At 41.4% G+C, this 23,081-nt stretch overlaps 1 protein-coding gene across 2 annotated transcripts in view; it reads right to left on the bottom strand.

Moving 5' to 3' along the window:
* The window catches only part of evlb (Enah/Vasp-like b), a 33,694-nt gene extending 19,345 nt beyond the window's left edge, over positions 1 to 14,349 (bottom strand). For both annotated transcript variants that reach the window (XM_051408007.1, XM_051408008.1), the window contains exon 1: positions 13,625 to 14,349. In XM_051408007.1, the coding sequence (XP_051263967.1) occupies positions 13,625 to 13,719 (95 nt within the window). In that variant the 5' untranslated portion in view covers positions 13,720 to 14,349. The remainder of the gene's footprint in view (positions 1 to 13,624) is intronic.
* Between the last annotated feature and the right edge of the window lie 8,732 nt (positions 14,350 to 23,081).

Genomic DNA, 23,081 nt, shown 5'->3' with positions numbered 1-23,081 from the left:
AATCTCAGAGAGTTGCTCAGGAATTGTCTTCCACAGAAATGGTCCAACCATAGAGCAGGGGAATCATATACAAGTGTAAAAGGTGGTCACCCACTATTAAATCCCTGCCATTACTCATTGCTTACATTGCTATTTTGTACTGTTCAACTGTTCAATCCGGCTATAATGTATAATTTCATCCCTCAATGACTTTAGACATCAAACAATAACCTTGACAGTGCAGGCTGAGATGAGTACACCGTAGGTAACTGAATGCAACACGAACAGTGAGAGAAATGCACGCTGTTTCAGCTCTGCAACGGCTGACTGGGATGGATTCGCTCTGAACTGAAAAGAAGATTTTCAGACATAAAACAGTAAACTCAAACAACACATGCAGTCAAAACTCAGTCCAACCCTTTAAGTATCCCAGAGTGTCTGATTTGTAGCTTAAATTACTTTAACACAAACTAACATTATACTATTATTATTAATATGTTTTCCATTGGCTTCTCATCATCAAACCTGGTAAGTTAATAGGTCCGTGTGTCTGTCTGAGGTCAGATTAATGAGGGTCTGTAATGATAAACACATGAATTATTCATCCACACTGCTGCATGTTTGCATGGTTGAAAAGAATAATTATTCCTCAAATGCACCCCTTTTCTTTTTCATTTCCCTCTTTTAAACTCATGCACACACACACACACACACACACACACACACACACACACACACACACACACACACACACACACACACACACACACACACACACATCTGCCCAAGTTGCTCTCATTTGTGTCTCAGGTCATTGTAGGGTTAATGGGATGCCTGATTCACCCAAACTCCTTCCACTATGGTTGGACTTTCTCATTACTCTTCTCTTGCACAAACATAAAATAAATTTTTCACATGACCCTAAAGTCTACAGTACACAGGTCAGATGCAAGTACTTCACACAAGTATTTTGCAGTGCCTTCATCACTGATGAGGATCTAACATTCTGCTCACCCCTGGACCAGTCACACGGTTCACTATAACCAGCAGCGTCAAAGTGTTTCGTTCCCCTCTCTGTTTCTGGTGCCACACTTCCTGTCTGCCGGCACTAAATTTACTCTGCTGGCATAGCTCCTCTGATCCAAGATGAACAGCACAGCCATGAGCTGTCAGAGGAGAGGGATACGCGTTTGACTCGCAGAGAAAACCCAGGTAGAACAGAAAAACATGTTGGAAATAGACATTAAAAAATCCTCAAGCATGAAACATAATTAGCACTTTGATCATCTCTTCTGCTGATGAATTGACAAAAAAGGGAGGTGGAATTTAAATTTAGCACAATAACTGCTTGATAATAGCACTTTGCAATGGAGCATAGGTGAAAATTTTTGCATTTCTGCATAATTTATTGCTGTTGTGCGAATTGGTTTTCTTTCAGAGATGAATAAAGTACTTCATTGAAACTGAGAATGAATGTTTGACCTTCTAAGCAGTTTTCATTAATTTTTCTGTGTGTTTTTATGAATACACACCAGCCAGAGGGTGCATCAGTTAGTAAGGAGTTTAATAACAGTTAGTAGCTGTATCTGTGATGTAACAGTAAGTCAATTACTGTCACTCCATCCTCTCATGAACGATTGTGCTTCTCTCTGTATGAACACACTCCTGTAAGAGTGTGAGGGTTTGCGTGTGTCAGTCCTAGTCTGTCTCTCACAGTAATCTGTGCTGTCAGAGGGCCCTGTATACGTCTCTGTCCACACAGCAGGCAGGCTGCAGCTCTTACACCACCCTGCAGACATCACAACATCAAAGCTATTGTGCTGCTCTACTTTCTGGGGCCTCTGCGCTCAAGGCAGCGGTGCGCTAACAACAAAGAAAGATCTGCTCGAAATAGAAACGAAGACACACACATCGACATAGCTGCATGCAAATTTTTGCGTACACAGTACAGATATCGTTCACCTACACAAACAAAGTGGATCCACGTTGTGTGAATGAAGACTGCAAAGATAGGCAGCAAACTAAAGACAAGGCTTAAAACGGTTTAGTTTGAAAAAGTAGACTGATGTATGTTAGCATGGAGGAAATTATGATTTCCTACATGATCACATGATCATATGTTACATCATCTGCAGGTGGTGGTTTCTGAATTCAAATATAACCTGCACACCTGCAAGTGAAAATTCAGTTCCTCCAAATATGATCTTTGTTTGTATAAATCTGATTAAATTAAGTAAACTGTGACCTTTTGCCACCAGTCGGAGTGGAGGGCAAACGTCACGGCACAGCAAATGCAACATATTTGGTGTATGCAAAGCACATGTGTGAAACCACAGAAACCAACAGTGTGGCTTTTCTCTCTTGGCAGTGGAGCTTTTTACTATCCATGCAAGTGGAGACATTTTTCTGAACAGTGCTAAAGTACAAAAAGACAAACCAAAAAATCCAAAACTAACTTAATAAAAAACGATGTTAAATAAAGGACACCTTCAAACACACTGTTAGTTGCCCTCAGCTTTCTATAGCACCCATAAGAAGAGCTATGAAAGTACGAAACTATGAAAGTAAAGCCGCATTTAGAGACAAATATAATCAAGAGAGTAACAGGTGCTCTTATCTGTGGTGCTGTTTCAAACAACCAATTTCTGGATGTACTGTTTTGGTTTTAACCTAAAAATTGTGAGATCAATTGAAGGCAAGCTTACTCTCACTTCATCATCTCATATATCAGTGTTGAAAGAGAGCTCTGTAATGAAGCACACTGTTTTGTAACTGTAATAAACAAAGCATGGAGAGAACACCATTATGGTTCAAACTAAGCTTCGGTCAGAGAGAGAGACTAAATATCAAGGACATAAAAAGATGCAAACTGTGTAGGGATGGGCATGAGTACTTGAGTACTTGTTTGGACGTATTCATTCACATAGTTGGAGTCCAACATTACTGGCAGAATTCTGACCAGGCATAAGAGTAATGATTAGTTAAAAAAGTAGGCAAAAGGAACGAGCAAAAGCTATGTAACATTAAACTTATGTATCATAGAACAACCAGTTTGAAATGAACCTTTGGCAGATTTGACACAAGGAGAAAACAGTGGAGATGACAACCTCTCATCACCTTATTTGCTAATATTAACAGTGTTAACAAGCGGCGTCGAGATGCTACAAGGGCAGAGCAGATTAGCCGGTTCATCAAATGTTGACTGGAGATATGCTCCTGTTAAACTTTGTGGAAGGAAGAGGCTTCTGCGAGTTGATTGTTGAGCCAGAGGACAAGCTACCATTGCAGTGAACAACTACAAGAGTATGGAAAGGCTGAGGAAAGTGCAGTGAATTTAGAGATGAGGTGCAAAATCCAAACAAAATTACCTGTTAAGCTATAGCCCAAGGCGGCTGCAGATAGAAAATAAACAAGCCACAGCTTTTCCACCAGACAAATGATTGAATTACTGGTACGATAACCCTAACCTCATTTTCACTTGAGTGTTCATTTCAGATTCTATTCTTATGTTAATTTATTTTTTTATAAGTACTCGATAATAATTCTGTTCATGTACTCAAATATGGAATTAATGTCCAATGCCCATCCCTGAAACAGTAGCCTACACAATAACAAAACGGGTGTCAGAACACAACATACTGTAAGACACAATTCAATCAAACCTGGAATTGAACCACCCCGTCTGTCCCTGCAGGTTACAGAGACAAATACACAATCAATCAAACAAACTGCCAGACAATATTGTCCCTGAATGGAAATCTGCCAATGGGCAGCAGTGGCTGTCATTAGGAGATCAAAATGTCCTGAACTGATTTGATGGATTAGCTTATCCAATGATGCAAGAGGTTAATACATAGTAAACCTCGTGATGACACCAACCAGACAGAAACAGTGGTAAAAACATGAAAATTTAAAGCAACACAGAGCTGTAGCCCACTTGCCCTGCTGTGACAGGGAAATATTTCCAAAATATGAGTAGATATCAACATATTTATACGATCCAAGGTGTCAAAGCTGTCACAGCTACATACGTCATTAACAAACCAAATATTGGATTCTCCTTTGAGATTTGTTGTTTCTCATTTGCAAAAGCAACAGCCACTTAAAACAAGCCCCAATAAAATCATTACACACTGTAGCAACGACCTTGAAACGAGACGAGGAGCTGCATTAGATCCAGACTAAACTTTAGCTCCAACATTCCTGGCTAATATCACTCGCCGCTGTTCTGGCTCTGAGTTTGAGTTCAGTCGTATCTCTCCTATTACATGCATCCTTTTTAAAGGAGATGTTAATACAGTCCCTACAGGTGAATAACAAGACAGAAAATCGATTCAGGCTGTAACAGTATTCAGCCCAGTGGTTTAAAAGTCTTTATTTTTGTCCATTACTGTTGCTGATTCACTATCCTTTGTCACTGTGTACCGTAAAGATGTTTTTTGATTTGTGGTTCAGAAGCAATGAAAGAGGAGGAGAGCGGATCACAAAAAGCGTCTTTGTGTCCCGCAGCCAGCTGCTTAGAGGGAACAGCCAAATCCAGAGAGTTAGCTGGCAAAACAATCGTCACCACAAATTGTTTGTCTTTTTGTCTAACGCATTCACTAAACGCTCTCTGTTTTCCTAGACAGGAGGAAAATGATGGAGGATCCTCTGCCTCTAAACTGGCCAAAGAGAGTGCACAAAGAAATGTCTTGTCTACGCATACAGATATGTGTGTGTGTCTTTATTTCTGCATGTGAGAGCATCATCTGCATGAAACATCAAAGCTGCATAAAGCAGAAAGAAGAACAGCTGACAGCTTAAACATTTATAAGCGTGCCAGGGCAATGAGAACGAGCACAAGCTCAACCTCAGCTTTCATAGAAAATGGGATAAAGTGTGCTAAACCGACACTGCAATCCAACCACAGGGGCCAGTTGGCATAATGAGCAGCCACTTTGGTTAAATGACATTAATTTCTGCTCCCATCTGAGTCTCTAAACAAATACTCATCTGCTGTCAAATGTTTCTTCAGGGAAGATACACAAGCACTGACAGAAAAAGGTTTGTCCCAGTCGCTGCTGCAGCTTTCTGTCTTGACTGTCAGCCATGTTTGCTCTGCAAAAAGGTTCAAGCCGCCTCCAGAAACTTTGTAAAGAGATCAAAATGTTTTGGGGTGAAAATGTATTCTCTGCACATGAAAGAGTCCACAACAAGGACTGTGGATGGGCAGCTGCACTAACAGCAAGGTTTTAAAGGAATTTAGACAGCAAATGTTCAACTATTCATTATTTTTAGCAAATGTATGAAGCAACTTAAGAAACAAGTGTTCCAAAACCTGTTTCATTTGTTTAAATGTTACCTAATTGTAAAATATAAAAAAAAAAGTATTTAAGTAATCATCAAGATATTTATCAAATGTTTCTATTGCACAAGAAACAAATGAGCTACAGCAGTTGTTTCAACTATAGTATGGTATGTTGGTATATGAGAAATTAATATCATATAGGAAATTAAAACCGGTATACCAGTCTACAATCCAGTATCACCCAGCACTAGTATTTAGAAAAAACATCATGTCTGTAACATAGAAAATAAAAATTTCTCTTGGTTTATGTGATGATATATTAAAACCTTAAAGCTCTGAAATAAAAATCAAACACACTTCCTGCCTACCTACAATATATTTGATATTAACACATTAAATATGCTTAAGAAATGTACAATATACAGGCCATATGTTTTCAACAGTATCTGAAAGTGAAATTATAGTCGGACTTTTTCTATTTTCCAAACAATACCCCATTTATTCCTCTAAGCGAGGAGCAAATGAATAAGGATGGCATCACAGTGTGTGTGCGCATGCTTGTGTCCTGTGGTATAAATCACTGCATGTTTATGTGGAAACATGTTTATGCGTATATCTGTGAAAAATGGTCTAGAAGAAAGTAAACTGTCAGGCTGGTTTGCAGGCCAGTTACATAAGCAGCTTGCTTGCTTGCGTATTTGAGGTTTTGGTGGTGAAGGGGGGGAGGGTGGAAAAAAGTGAAGCAGGGAGGGTAAAACGGGACAGAAGACTCGGAAGATAGAAAAATTGGCCTGCGCTGACAGCAGACTTTCAAACAGCCTGCCGGCTCTAATACAAACAGTTATAAAACAAACCAAATTGCTCAACTTGCAAAGGAAAAGTCTAAAAATAGCTGGCCTTGGCTGAATTAGGTTACACATTTTATATGTGTGGAAATCATGACTGTGTGCTTGTATAAATGTTATAGTTAAGGAAGGACAGTCTTGTGACCTGACAGAGGGGATGGTCATCCGTCTTCCACTGACTATTAGGCAATGGTTCATGGTAAAGCTGAAGTGTGACTCAGTAATAGTTATTATTGTTGGATATGACACTGCATATTAGTACCAAAATAGAACAGCGGTTTTTAAACTCCATCTCTATGGACCCAGAGTTTTAAATCTTCTCTCTCTCTCTGGCCCAATTTGTTCAGGCTATTGTGCAGGCCAAACTGTGCACAGTTTTAGACCACTGACACAGTTCCTTTCAACATAGCAAGAAAATAGCAATTTAAAAAAGAATATGCTTTTTGTGTGTTTTAGAGCATGCATTACAAATTGCAGTTTTTAGCCCCACTAAAGATAGATAGCAATGTGTCCACCACCTTTTTTCAAGTTAAATCCTTCAATAACAAATAGATGGATTGCCATGGTTTCCAGAGGATGAAGGCTAAAGATTTTTCTTCTAGCGCCACCATAAGGGTGACTGAGGTTGCATTTGTGGTTCAGGGTGAAATTCCTGGACACCTATTGAATGGATTACCATAACAATTGGTGCAGGTCCCTTGAGGATAAATGCTAATGACTTTGATGATCCCTGACTTCTCCTGTAGCGCTATCATCAGGTCAGCTGTTAGACATTTAAGAAGCTGTTTTAATGCCAATTCACATAATCCTTTTAATGATATTTTCAGAGTTTTTTCCAGCACCAAAGCTTGTACATTCAGTGCTATCGGGCAAGTAATACTATAATCTCTGGGCATCACGTCCTGGCCCTTCATCATCCCCAGACAGACAGAGAAGGTGAGAAAAATAAATTAATCTGTTTATAAAGCTATCTGCTTTGGAAAATTTGTTAAAACATAAACATGTTCTTTTGGTGACAATGTCATACGAGCAAAAATATTTTCATTTGGCCCCATTTTCTAGGGCTTCAAGACTTCTGTAGTTATTTCGGTGAGTATTTTTGATGCCGTAGAGTCTGCTACGAGTCATTCAAAAGCATGCTAATGAAACAGTGTGTGTTTGTGTGTATTGAGTGTATTCAACGTGCGTGTATTTGAATGCATACCAGAGCCTGGAGACCCTGTAGAGAAGACAGACAGACACACACACACACACACACACACAAAGGATGTCACATGCTTACAGCAACACACACACACACACACACACACACACTCCTAGACTCTAGTGACGACTGCTGAGACCACGCAAGAGCACGCTAATCTGTTGGCATGACAACTGGAGTGGAATATTCGCTTGCCCTAGAAAGTATGGCTGTGAAGAAAAGATGAATGAGCAGTGAGATATGGATAAAAAAAATAGCAACATAAGCCTTCAGACAGTCTGCTCTTTAATTACAGACCCGAATGTCTTTTGCAACAATACTACATAATGTCCTGTCTCATCATCTCATCATCAAATAACTGTCTCACGAGGCTGCAACTGTGTATTAGCACGGGTGTATGCATCCATATTGTGTGTGTGGGAGTCAGTGTATGTACTGCTATGAAATACTGTATGTCCCACTGCCTCGAAGGCAGACACTACAGACTCCACAGACCGTGAAGCATACTGTATTTATAACCATTTGCTGTGTCTACTGTACATGTTGCCTTGCTTTGGGGGTTTTGTCATTCTCTTTTCAAACCACTAATAAAGGCTTAAGCGTGTCAAACAGTCCACAGAGGTCAGCCGGGACGACCAAAAGGGAAAAAAAACACGTCCTGGTGCTATAAAACAGGTCTGAATTTATGGTTTAATTCAAGCTGAGAGCCTGCGAAGTGAGTGCAAGAAGTGAGTGCGAGGATGTGGTTTCTTTTACTGCTGCTCTGCTTGATCGCATAAAGCATTTAAGAGTTTCCTCAACCCTGAGCACTAATGCTGAGACTCTGAAAAAGCAGCACAGCAGTGGGAAATCTTGTTGCGGAGGGCAGAATCAGGAGGTTTAACGTGAGATCAGGTACTTTCAGCTTTTATATGTGGCCAATAATGTACGCATTATTAAGTGTGATGGATGAGAAAATCTCAGCTTCAGATTAACATATAGCATAAGTGGTGAGTTAGTGGAGGATGTCTTAATTTCTGACTGAACCACGTGTACAACATTTAAGAAACTCATAAAAGTGTGTTGTCACGTCAGCAAAACGGCAGGTACACAAGGTCTAATAGGGAGTTGGCAAGCTTACTTCGGATGGTCTTAACTCTTAACTGTTGTCCTTACATCGTCTTGTTCACTCCTGACTTATCCTCCCATCACTGAGAGAAGACGCCAGGCGGAACAACTGAAATTAAAGAGAGGACTGTCTGACCCCGCTTGGCTTATATCAGAGAGACAGAAGAGAGTGGAAAATAACTGAGAGACTCAGCGACGGAGGATTTAGACTTCGGATGGTCCTTTATGTCTCAGCAAAGACAGCCAAATCCTCTGACATAACAGAAGCATCGGCAGAGACAACACATGGTCAATAGATCCATGATGAGTTGACTGCAGCCCTAAACAAACAAGTTAATCTGCTGTGAACTCAGTGCAATCCGGCACACAGCTGAGACTTGATAAGGCGCAGGCAGATGATGAGATCTGAAACCTGCAGGTGGATGAAGATCACCTTAAGAAATAATGTGACATTCTGGGGAATGTGGTTAGAGTAAGATGAGACAATTGATACCACTCTCATATTTTTGCGTTAAATACAAAGCTACAGGGAAACAGCTAACCTTGCTGCGTCAAAAAAGCATATCTAAAGCTCAGGAGTTTAGCCAGCTTTAGATGTGCTGGTAGGTGGGATTTTCACCTGTCTTAATGCTAAGCTAGGCTAAGTGTCTCCTGACTCCAGTTTCATGTTATACATTCAAGAGTCGTAATGGTCATCTCACCTAATTCTCAGCCAGAAAGCAAGGAAGTGTAATTTCCAAAATGTAAAACTATTCTTTAAAAAAGACATTTAGTTTCATGTGTGGCATTAATGGCTTGAAGTCCAGACATTCCTGTCTAGTTTGTTGTTCGTGGGAATCTTGATCTCGGCTTAATGAGCATTTGTTGGAATGTTTAATACAGAGTCTAGTGCCTCAGGCTGTCCTTGTCTACCTCCAACTGAAGCTACGCGCTACTGTAAACATATTACAGGAATCAAACTTTGTCTACTTCCACTGGTGAGTGTGTGCATGCATGTAGGGATTTCATCCTCCCAATCAACCCAGGCATGAGCCGACGAATGAAATGGTTGGACAGAGTCGCTTAGACCCCATGCTGGGAGGAGGAGTGAGGGAAAAACGAGAAAGAGTACAAGGGGAAAATGAGGGACAGAGATAAATTGAGAGCGAAGAAGAGGACGGGAGAAGAGAAATTGAAACAGAGACAGACAGATAAATCTAAGGATGCGGAGAGATACAGAAGATAAAGAGCACAGCAATGAGCAGGGGGTGGTTTTAAAAAATGCATGCGTCTCCATTTGGCAGAGGGGAAAAAATTTCCCAGCAGAGAGGAGACTGTAGGTGAGAGCCTAGCTGGAGCATTTATACTCAGATTGTCTAAAAGAAACACTTCCTTACCCCTGGAAGCACAGAAAGAGAAAAGAGAGTGTGAAGTGAAGGAGAAAGGGAAACTGTGGAAATGCCCCAAGGCTGTGCAACCCTCTTCCCATGATGCCATTTAACTGCTGCTACTTACTGTTGAGCCTCGCATACAAACACACACGCGTATGCACAAACACATACACACAACGCAGACATGTTTACATGTGATCCATTTTAGAGTTGAGCGTTTGCTGAAGGCCATTAGGTTAAGTGCTCTCCGTTGCAGACTACAGTGGGACCTGATAGTCGGCATAAAACGTACTCACAGGCATCTGTAATTGGCCGACTCGTCCTCTTTTCAAACATACGCAGCGCCATAATGGGCATGTGGGTTTTAAGGCAGCTCGTATTTGTGCCACAAATCATCAGTCAGTGGATTCGATGACCCAGAATATTTTATAAATTTCCAGCAGTGCTTTCTTATGTTTGACATGCATGTGCGGTGGACTCCGTCTCTAATCTGTCAGGCCACAGTGCACTGAGGGAACAATAAAGACATTTGGTCTCCTCTGGGAAAAACAGAAAGCCCTTCCATCATCGTAAGACATAATCCTTAAGCAATAGTGTACATTACAGCAGCTCTTGGATTTGAGTCAAAGAATTTCAAGGTGAATAAGAAGTGAGTGAGCTGAAGGGGAGAATTAGCTACAACTGAAATCCTATTTTGGAAGGGGAGTCAGGGTGAGAGCAACATGTTGATTTAGACATTTCTCATGCTTTGGAAGTAATGATAAAATAAGTTTATCTCCCTATTGTTTAACACTTGAGGTGAGGGGAGATCCATGTAGAAATATCTACTTTCAACAAGGCACATTTATTGGATAAATGATGAAAGGAATGAATGGATCAATCTAAGGCAATTTGTTTCTGACTGCATCTCCCTCGCTTCACCCTCCCCTTCCAAGTCTATAGGAGAAACTACATGTAACTAAATGTACCCAAAATACCCCCAAAAAGGATTTAATTACAACAATATGAGTATTTGTAATTCGCTACTTCCACGCCTGTTTAAATTAAAGTAACAATTACTGTTAAGCTATCACGCTACTTCTACTTCTTGCTTCTGAGACAAAAGCCATAACATGGACACAAGAACTCCTCGTCAGTTATGTAACGTAACATAGGTCCTTTCATATTTGACCGTCCAACCAATGCTGTTGTTTTACTCGTGAGAACATTGTCAGCTGACAACAGAGAGAAACAGCTTTAGCTTTAGCCTCCTGGTGTAATGCTTCTTTTTTTAATCAATTGCTTTTTTGTGGTTATTTGTAACTGAACCAGCCAGTCACGCTAGTTCAATTATCTATTGTTAATGTGTACAAATGTATGTATGTCACTGTGTGGTGGATTTTTTTTTTTTTGATATTGAAGATAAAAAAAATGCAAGCAGCTACTATTGGGTTATTTATAAAAATGCTTTAGAAACTTTGAATAAATATCATTGCACTGGATCTTCAGGGTAAAGAAAACATACACAGCACATTACCAAGGTTGGGTTTCTGCTTGGAGCTTGAAGAGGCATTAAAGCAGAAGGTCTCTCTCTGGATGTGTATGTGTGTGCATTTCTGTGCATACGTGTACTGTATGGGTCGGTGCGCTCCCAAGGATTGGCCAGCACTGGTTGTCATGGTTATCTGGCTATACTGTGGCTAAGTCTACTTTGGTCACCATGGAGCTCAGGCTGGTGCTAATATCCCAGCATCCCTCGCAAAAGGTTTTTCCAAGGCGTGTGCCACACCAAAACCCTACCAAAGACCATCATCAACATCTATATATTTTTTTCTACAATGACTCCCTTCTCCTCTAATTCCACCCCCATCCGCCTTACTGTTTCCCTCTGCCATTTACAATCCACTCTCTCTTCCTTTTGCTTAGCTATGCTTTTCTCACCATCCCCCCTCTCCCTCCTGGTCTCTTATTTTTCCTCCCTCTCATCTCATTTCCCTCCTCTGCCTCTCTCTTTTGCTCTCCGTCTCTCTTGATTTCTCATTTTTCTATCTCCAATCTCATCTTCGTCTTCCCTCTCACTGAGCTTTAATGAGCTCATGATGCTAATAACACGGTGATTGGCGCCTCTGTGTAGCTGTGTCCGTTTCCCGTTTACAATGTGCTGAACTAACTTCATCAGCGAGGAAAAGTATGACAAGTGATTAATCTGCACAGAAATAGATACAGCAGTCTGTTTATTTATTTTCAATAAAAACTCGACTGTAAGTATTCATTGCACGAAATCTGATTTGTGAAACATTAATATTGCTTGTTTTGTGAAAACACGTCGCACATTAAACCTCTTTAATCTCTGCAAATGCACGCAGTGTTGGTGTTTGTGTGCACTGGTGTTCCTCTCTTACGTGTCCCTGCTCCAGTGAAGAAGAGGAGAGGTGTGAGGCTCAGCCGGAAATGTGCGAGACTGTAGTTTTTTTCATTAAGGCTGCAGTCTACACACGCACAGACACCAAACACTAATATCGGAAGACATTTCCTGATGTTTGCTGATGTGGACATTTGACTGAGGTGAGACTGCGGTGAATCAAACCTGTTTAATTGTTTATTAGGCTTAAAACACTCTCAAATAACCCTGTTGGCCATAAAGTGATTTACTAACCTGGGTTAAAAACAGCAGGGATGACATGCACAGTGTAAAACATTTGATCATACAGGAGATGTCCCAGGACAACTGTTATGAAGTGGGTACAAACTGATACCCTCTCTTTCTCCTGGTAATGCCGACCAGCTGCGAATGCTCTCGGACTCCCGTGGAGCTGACGGGGACCTCGGCCAGGGCGTGATAGTGACACGCTGTAGCCCCATAAAGCAGCTCCCGCCTGGAGCACCGGCCAAACTGAAAGCTGCTTAGTGGGGCAAAACTCTGGCTGAGTCCCTTAAAGCTGCACTAATCAGAGCTGTTAGAGGAGGAATCGTCAAACGTATCGCAAACGAGATTACAAGGACGTCTCAAAACATGAATGCAAGGATGGATAGATGGACGGATGGTGAAGGATACTGGGAAAGATGGCTACAAAGAAGCTAAAATAACTGTGAATGTGTGCTTCATTGGAGTGAAAAGACAAATATTTTCTTATGTGGATGTCGCACAGCATCAGGTCTGACTTCTTGCACGCCTGAATGCAACAGCTCTGTTCGGCACAATTACATCTCAACAAGACAAAGAGCAGGGAAGCTGTTGCATATCTGAGCATGCGTCTTGGAGCACTCTGCAACCATGACGGCAGGCGTCGGCTGTGGATGCAACAAGCCTCCCTGAGCACTTTCAGCGTTGATTGGAGAGGAAGAGTAGTAGGAAAAGAAAGAGAGAGGCGTAAACACAGAGAACAAAAGAGCCACAGAGGCAGCCAACAAGAGGGCTACAGCGGCCACAGGGCCCTGGATGGCAAATGTAACACAACTGCTGCACTGTCACCCCCTCTGTCCAAACTTGGCAAGCTCCTTCATAGGCCATCAATGCCCTCTGCTTCTCCCAGGAGCCTAACACTTTTCTGCACAGCTAGCTAACACATTAGCATGCAGCCCCATCCCCCTGCAAGGGCAACCAGCCACTCACAGCAGCACTCATCATACACAGAAACGCTTCATATACAGCAGCAGCAGCAGCTGGGGATCTGTTGGAAAAGACAATCATGATGCTCTAGCTAAATATTGGGTGGATCTAAAAGACACCTGCGCTGACAAAGGCAAATGGAGACATCAGACTTGGGTGTCTCCACCACTCAGGTGCCAGTGATGGATGTCTCATCTATTGATGGATCCACTGTGAACACCTTTCCCACCCTTGGAAGCCTACCTGACTTTGAACTCAGCGAGCTGTGGCTGCGCCCCCGGTTCAGCACAGTAGATCTGGGGGAAGTAAAATCGGTGCGACTGAAGGTTGATGTCCATGGTGCCCACTACACACAGCAGACACACAGGTCAGCCCTCTTTCGCAATGGCAAAAATGTTGAGAAAAAAAACGTTGCTTTTTCCTTTGTCTGTACTGAATTTGGTTGCTGACACTTTCACTAAAGGTCGGAGTTCAGCGCCAGCATCGCCAAGACACCTTCTCCCCAAGTGGTCGCAGGGCTACAGAGCGCTACCGCCAGGAAGGCATCCCCCTCCTCTTCGTCTCCACCGTGCTCAAAACATTCAATCACCTCTGCTGCCCGGCACCGAACAGGCACACTAACCTATTTCCCCACTAGCCACGGTACACTCAGCAGCTGTGAGCACAAGAACAAAGATGACTCCAGTAAAAGATGCTGCCTCCTAGGAGTGACAAAAATAATCCTGGTTTGTGGCCATCAGTTCATCCATAAACAGGTAGAGAAGCAAAATTAGGAAAGAATTTACGAGAATTTTGAGTTGTGGGGGAAAGAGGGACTTAAAAATATGAGAGCAGCCCTCAGCCACATACAGAGGAGACTGAATGGGAGATGAGAGTCCTTTGGTTTTTACGCTTCAGAGACAGAGTAGAGGGGGAAAGAGAGAGAGAGATGGAGATGGAGAGAGATTCCCGGTGCTGTGAGGCGTTGCCCTCGCAATGCCTCTCCTCTCTGTGTCTCATTGGATTACCTCCTCCCTCTCCACCCCCCCTTCATCCCTCCTCCTCCCTCCATCCCTCCCATCCTCCCCTCCCAGCTGTGACAAGAGCGATGGGCCGCCAGCCCCGGAGGCTGCTGGTCCTGCCCCTCCTTCTCCTCCTTCCCCCCTCTCTCTCTTCTTCCTCCTCTCACACCTCCCCTCACTGCTCTCCTCTACCCAGCTCCCGGATTGGCCGAGGCGGGGATGCGTAAGCCCGCGTGGAGAGAGGGAAGGGAGGCGGGGAGGAGGAGCAATAGATTTTAATTCATCTGATGGCTCCCGTCTTTTCTCGGATATGATTTGAGGTGGCATGCCGGGCTTGGGTGGAACTCTGTATGCAACACAATCACACACATGCACGCGCCACACACACACACACACACACACACACACACTGATCTGACAAATTTACCGGATGTTCATTAACAGAAAGGGACACAGGTGGAGATAGAAAAAAACAATACATCCCTCTGTTGGAATTTGAGGCTCAATTGACTGTGCACAGTTAATGTAAACCACACACAGTTAGAAGCATGTTGCATATATGTGAAGATGTATTTACATGTCTATAAGCTGTAAAATGGAATTAAATGAAATACTGCATCTATGGAATAAGGAAAATGTTTACATTAATAAAACAAACGTAGATAAAAAAAGTAACCAAATTGGAGCATGCAATGCTAACATCTGCCCCTTTAATACTCCATTGCTCTGCATATCCAGATGCATGTAGATTATATATTATATACAGTAAGTGGTGTGTGGCCGTAACACTAATCTTCTGGGTAGGTTCCACATCGCAGCGGGACTGCCAGTAACCAATAAATCCCTCCCATATTTACTGTACATCATCTGACATGCCAGCAATTGTCTCTTTCTAGTACAGCTCACCCTGCTCACAGCACCCACATCTGTCCTGCTGTGTATAGCCAGCAGGCAATTTCATTGATTGGACTGGCTATAGAACTGTTGGATGGCATGGTTTGCTTTGTAATTGGTGCGGACGGCAATGGACATCGCAGTTTGACAGCAGTTTAGTACAGTTTACTGCTGTAGTACTGCTGTTTTGACACAAATCTTCACGAAAATGTCTTTTTTACTTGTCCTTTTTATAATCATTGAGATATTAGTTCACATATTTGCCAGATCCTGGAAGAAACACATTTACCTTAAATTACACACAAATGTCTGCTTGCAATGAGTTGCATCATGTCGCCTTCTCATAGAAATGAGGCGACAGTACAGCTCCATATAAATTTAGGCACACATTTAAAGCACTCAAGAGATGTAGTACTCCACTTCACAAAGTTGGGAGGCTCGCAAGAGAAAAAAAAGAAAATCGAAGCTCAGATATGCTGACTTTTATGAGCTAAGCTCCACAAATACTGGATCCTACATTTCCCATAATTGAGCACTTCCCCTGCCTGGTCAACACACAGTCAAACTCAATGCCACAGACTGTAACACAGGCTTTCTGTTAACATTTTTAGTCTGCAAGCTATTGCCGAGTTAACCATGCAGACATCATCAAGGTTATTTTCTTACACTTCAGAAAGCTCCTCCAAAGCAACAGAAGAAATTAACTGCTTTTTACAGGCTGAGTAGTACTCCACATGAGGAGCAAACAAAACTTCATGTGTATTCATTTGGTGGAGTGCCCCTTCAAATATATAAATTTACAAATAAATAAATATTTTCTTGTCATTTTGAAGGGTTCTTTGGCTCAGGAGCCAGTTGAAATTCTTGAACGTTGAAAGTCTGTCAGCCACATCAGTGCATACAAGAGAGGTTCATGCAGAGTTTTTCTTTTGTCCAGGTCTCTGTTTCGAGGCAATGAATGCACATACTGAGGACCTTACTCTAACATAACATATTACTCCCTACAAACAACAGCAGCTATTGCAATAATATACTTTTTGTCTTGTTTTGATGATCATTGCGTCAGGTGTGTGTGATAATATAGTATGGCACACTACACATTAGACCCAGACAAATCCCAGTCTGCTTTCATACATAGATGATTCCATCTCAGATGACAGCAAGAGGTGATTGTGTTGGTGTGCAGCATACATACAGTACTGAGTTTCACTGAACGTAAATAAAACAACGAATTCCTCTCCTTTACTTATTGTACACGGAAGAGCACGCAAGGCTTCTATAGCTCAACAGAAGCTGTCGTAGGCGGTAGAAGGCAAAACATTTCTGACATAATAGTTTTGATACTGGGATCTCAGGAGGTGTCCCTAATGCTATGTCAGCTGTCTTCCACTACAATATGAGCAACTGTTGCAACAGATATCATCTCATCCCAGCATTAAGCCATTTAGTCTTGAAACCTAACATTTTACTTTCTTAGAAAAGACCAAAAGATCTTACGAAACAGTGAGCTGTTTAAATCTATTTTTCTGATTTATTTATTTATACTCTCCATGAAAAGGCTGCTCGCTGACTGAACAGTAACTCCTGTCCAAGTTCATCCATCCTTCTTTCTTTTTCTGTTCAGGAAGAGACAGACTTGTTTACCATCATATTGTAGTTGTCACAATGGACACTACTCATCATAGTGTGTTTGTGTGTGTGACACAGAGAGAGTCGAGAGTAGGTCTTTGGTCTCAGTGGAGAAACTTACTGTGAGCAGAAAACACAAAAGAGTAGGAAGGAGTTTTTTTTACAGCAAATGGATGAAAGAAAAAGAAAAGTGGATTGAGGGAAGGGGATAGAGGAGACAGATGGACACACAGGTAGAGAGACTTAAATGCCTGGGTGGGATGGAGATAACTCCACTGCATAGAGAGAGAGAGAGAGAGAGAGAGAGAGAGAGAGAGAGAGAGAGAGAGAGGTGGGTGGCGGGCAGCAAGATCGTGGGGGATGGAAACAGGGGAGAGCAGTGGAGAAACGATGGAGAGAGAGAAAAGAGAAGAGGCAGAACAGGAAGGGTGAAAGGACATCCACTACTTACAGTATACACCCATCCCCCATTTCTCTCTCTCTCTCTCTCTCTCTCTCTCTCTCTCTCTCTCTCTCTCTCAGGTTAGACCCTGGCAGCAGACTGTATTCTAATCCTCAAAGCTACACACCTCGGTTTCTATTGTGTGTGTTTAACTCTGTGTGTGTGTGTGTGTTACAGATAGAGAGAGAGAAAGAGAGAGAGAGAGAGTGCTACAATGTGGCTATTAGCATACAGCGGGAGGGCTGGCCTTCTGTCTGACACACAGCATGAGTGAGAGTAAAAGTGCGTGTGTGTGTGTGTGTGCGTGTGTGTGTGTGTGTGTGAGGCAGGGACAAGAGGACAGAATAGGAGGGTGTGATGGAGCTGAAAATGAGTGAGCTGCAAAAAGCAATGATGGAAGTAAAAATGATGCCACTGATGAGAAACTGAAAGAAAGAACTGAAATCAAGTTTTGGAAATGTGTGTACATTACATACATACAGAGTCAGACTCAAACGCTGAAAGCTGCTAGGTAAAGTAGTCAGAATCTGAGTCACCTTTAATAAGCACAAGCAAATGTACCTTTGTGTGTACAGCTGTTCATATTTGACTGTCTAAAGAACAGCAGAATGAACAAATAGATGTAAATGACTTGTCCAGCTTTGTCCAGGTATAGTTGACCTTTACTTAAAAATGTTTGTACTGAAACAGTACATATACTATATACTAGGGATCTAGTATGTAGTGACATCAAGAAAGACACTGACCATTTGACAAGCAACCTGTTGCAGTTATACTGGCATCTTAACTGTCCTTCTGCTTAAGTCGGGTATTGTATTGTCACTGCTAGTATCTCCTTTACCCAGTTTTTGGCACTGCCAGTTGATTTGTTGACTAAAATGTGTTTACATGTAGAAACCGCACAAGTGTCTTGCCTGCATCCCATCACATAACATCTCTGTGACGTGAGCTCTGTGAAAGAGAGCATAAAACTCTACAGGAACGTATCTGCTGTGCAGTGGCAGCATATTCCACAAAACTGCCATGCCTCTTCACTATGATTCACACACTAGCACACACCACATGAAGGCACCGTCACTGAGTAGTCATACACTTGCACATAGGACACACTCATAGCCACATGTAGAATAAGAGATTGTTACTAAGGAGCAAATATCTATACAATATGTCTTTGTGGAATAAATAAGAAACAAAGAGCATTAGTTCTGATGCTTTTGCTTGGGTCTGTTTAATAATCATCCACATCCACCACGTTTGACAGATTAGGTGGTGTTTAGTTCTTGGATCCTGAGCTGGCCCCTTTTCCCCTGCCTTTTCTTCTTTCCATTACTCTGCTACAAGTTGACAGGTTTGTCTCGTTTGTCAAGAACTCTACAGGACATTCACTTATTTACTTTTTTTGCAGACTGTAACCCCTATACTTTTTCTCCTATCAGGGGCTTGCAGCATTTTCCATCTGCAAAGGGGTTTTTCCACACCTTTTTACCTCTTCCTCTTACATTCACTACACTAGTGTGGTCTGCCAGGTCATTTTCAATTGCTTCTTGTGACAAAGGGGGTAAAAAGGGGGCTATTGGTCCTACACAGTTCACCCAATATAGCTGTAAACACCCTCACACTAAAGCTGAGTGCAAGCACTTTGACCTCATGGCCATTGTTTCATTTCTAATCCAATGTGCTGGATTCAAAACAACAAAATAAATGTGTCAGTGTCCAGATACATGCAGATTGCACTGTATATTTTTCTAGTTCTAGTTCTCCAGTCACATGTTGTTCTGTATAATCCAATCAGACTTCCCCTTCCCTTCATCCCCACAAACACCCACAATCCACCTGTATACAGTCACGCTATACGAGGTAAAGTGAGGTGGAGAAAGAAAAAGGATTGTGAGAAGTGTGACAGAGAGGAGGTTAAAGATCTCTGACGTTTCCTGTCCTCCCGGTTAACTCACACTAGCTCATCCTCTCAGGCCTGGGGATTGAATTTCAGCTGCAAACAACTGCACACACACACACACACACACACACACACACACACACACACACACACACACACACACACACACACACACACACACACACACACACACACACACACACACACACAAACTGTCTGACTCACATGAGCCGATCATTTTAATTACGCCACACACCAATGGGAGCTGGCAGGGGAGAGACAGAGGGGGAAGGGAGACAGAGCGGGGGAAAAGGAGGAGGGAGTGATTTCCCTCTCATTCACAAAGATTTGATTACTTCTCTCTCTCTTAAACACACACACGCACACACACACACACACACACACACACACACATATGCGTCTGTGAAGATCAGCTTCAGTGCTCTGCCTTGTGACGCCTCAGTGTGCATAATTATGACTCATAAACCACACTGTTGTCACCCAGAATGCACTGTGTTATTATACAGATTCACAACAGAGACAGGACACGTGACCTCATACCTGACACTGGATGTATCATAGTTTGCAACATCCTTCTCCATTTTGTGTTGTGTGTGTGTCAGACTGCAGTATGACAAATGTGGCTGTTATTACTGACAGATGTGATGTGGCTGCAGCATCGTGCGCAGGCATCATGGTACAATGTGTAATCTACAGCTTCTGCAATATATAAATATATCGAATTAATCTTTCTCTTGCAAGCAGAGAAACTAAACAAGCTGCTGAACATGCTCTGTCACAAATGTTAGTGCATTCATATTTCTGCCCCATTAACAAAATATTTTTCATAAAAGTTACAATGTAGATGGTAAGTGCAAAATGAATGAGAAATTGATGACATTCAATAAAAGCATTACAGTTCTTTGTAGCTTTTAGTAGAAAGACTCTACACTGTGTTTATATACACTATAAAATCAAAACCTAATTGCTGCCTATATTATGTTCAGTGGCATTTTTTTCAAGTCCACGAAGTGCAACTTTCTTGTACTGCAGAGAAGTCACCTCCCTGTGACTTCTCTGCAGTACAAGAAAGTTGTGGACAAAGCACAGGACATAAATTCTGGCCCAAGGTTTAAATTAACTTCAAATTTTTGCAGTATTTAACCAAGACCACAATCTTTCCCTAATCTTACCTCAAGTTCAAGTTCTTTGAATGGCATAAACAAACTGTATTAATCATGCCACTGACAAAAAACAACTGCAACTGTGCAGATATGTTCATGACAAACACCCATGTGTTCATTTACCCATAATGAACACAAAAAATTGAATTCAACTGACATTATTTTTCATAATGTATTATATTTACTGTTATTATCAAATTAGTATATATTTGTAATCTTGAGCAGACAGACTTGAAAGGCTGTATGTGTATGTTTGCATCATTGTAGTCTAAAAGCTGTTGGCCTTAACTTCTGATAAATTGTAACTTGGTGCCTGCTAAGTTAACCTATCAGTTATGTAACATTTTCCATTGTAGGTCACGTTCCACATGCAAAAGCTGGTAGTGAAAAATAATCAGTAGTGTTAGTCAATATTTGTCCAAATAGCACTCAACTTATTAATTAACCTGTATTAACTTGCAAGCCACATTTCAAACTGATGTTTAAACCTGAACATCGGGGGGAGGGGGGCAGCACTGACATAAGTTGAAATGACTAACGTGTTACCAAACACATAGACAATCATTTGATCCATTGTTCATATAAAAAAATATTTATTATAGCAGCTTTAACTATTCACCAGATGGTGTTTTGATGGGTATGAAGCCTCGTAACACTGAAAACTGATGTGAGACCTATTTTTAGGATCATAAACATGATAAAAGAGCAGCGCAGTGTTTACCATGAGGAAACCTGAGATGACTTCACCCTCAATAGCTTGCGGTAAAAAATTAGTCAGAACTTCCAACATCTCTTGAACAAAATGTTTTTTTAAAAAGCCTCAACTTTAAGGTTGTAACTTTGTAACGAGGGTGTAAGAGCACACACCTGTGCAACTTCAAAGCACACAGCTGTGCACCGAGAGAGAAATATGACCTCCACTGCTTGCCATGGCTCTCTGGTACAGCGGGACATTACAGACAATACCATAAACCAAGACATTTTGATTTATTTCAGGTCAGTCACCAGATGCATGCAATATTGGTTTACAGTGTAAATCACGGTGTATTGTGGAAATGCCCAAGTTATCCTCTCTTCTTTGCAACCTCTTTGAAGCTTATTTTCCTCTTACAATGCACCTACAATGCAATAAAGAAATCCTACATTCACTTCCACACTTTTATGCACTTGCATTAGCCTGCCTGTTGGTATGAATGAGCATCCAGGGTTAAACTGTGTTCACCTCTATGTATTTGCCCTTGTCCTGCATGAATTTAGCACACAGTTACTATTAATATTGGTATTCATATGGGTCACACACATACCACCAACTGCTCCTGTCAATACACATCAGGCAGCAGTGATGATGCTGGGTCGATGCTTCACATTCAGAGGACAATGAAACACTCCAATCCACGCAAATGGAGGTGGTGGCGTAGGTGGGGGGGCCACCACGGGCAGGCTCAGGCCTCAGGCAGGACCACACATCAATCCTGCTGTCAAACTTCATGAGAGGGGCGGATCAGTCATGAGAAAATGTACAAAGCAGTCGTTTAGTTAAAGAATATGCCTCCTAACATGTAGTTAATAGGTCTCATTAGTAATTCTTGTCAAAGTGGCACCTCTTAGTCTGTATTTGCAGCACATGACCTCCCCCATTTGCATTGCAGTGACATGAATTGATTATGAATGATTTCTTTGTCACATTTGCTTTAAATTATGGGAAAGATTGCAATACTCAGTAAACAAAATTTAAAAAATGGATAACCACCAATGTAACAACAAAATCCAATGATTATTTTCATTATCAATTAATATTGATAGAATAATTAACTTACTTTCGATTCTTGCTTTAAAAAATTATAATTGTATTAAATGAATAAATAAATGTTCAAAAAGTAAAACGCTCTTTAATTTTTCTGAGCCTGAATTGAGGTCTTCAGACAGCTTGTTTTGTCTGAAGAAAAAGTTAAAAACCCCCAAAATATTAAATTTACAATGATGTAAAACATAGAAAAGCAGCAGATTTTGATAAATAAGACAAATCTTTTGCTTTTTTCTCCTTGATTAATACTCAAATGATTAATAAATAAAACGAGACTAAAAGAGAAAAAAAGGACAATAATGTGAAGCTGTACTTCAGCACAGCACTGCTTTTAGCTAAATGTTGACTTTAGCATACAGTACTTCTCACAATGACAATGCTAACATGCTGATGTATAGCAGGTATAATGTCAACCATGTTCACCTCCTTAGTTTAGTATAGTAACATGCTAACTTCTGCTGATTACTACTGAAAGCAAAGTACAGCTGTGGATTAAGGAAAAGTCATGGGAGGATGGGAAGATTACGGGAATTAATGTATTTACTCATAAACCAAAGTACAAATTAAAACATTGACCTGATCATGGTTCTAAATGAAAAGTCAGGGGATCACTGAAGTTAGCACAGTTCACCCTGAGAGGACCATTTATATATGTACCAAATTTAAAGGCAATCCATCGAACAGTTGACAAATGTCAACCTCATTATGGTGCTAGAAGAAAAGTCATGAGGACTCATCATCTGGGGACCATGAACATCTGTACAAAAGCGCTCTAATAGTCAAGATATTTCAGTCAGGACCAGCAGCAGACTCAGGTTGTTTGAGGGGCAGGGGCGAAAAATATATAAA

This window comes from Dicentrarchus labrax, unplaced genomic scaffold (assembly GCF_905237075.1).
Source record: "Dicentrarchus labrax unplaced genomic scaffold, dlabrax2021, whole genome shotgun sequence".
In the NCBI taxonomy this organism is placed as follows: Eukaryota; Metazoa; Chordata; class Actinopteri; family Moronidae; genus Dicentrarchus; species Dicentrarchus labrax.
Note: the sequence above shows the minus strand (reverse complement) of the source record. Positions and strands in the feature narration are given on the sequence as shown.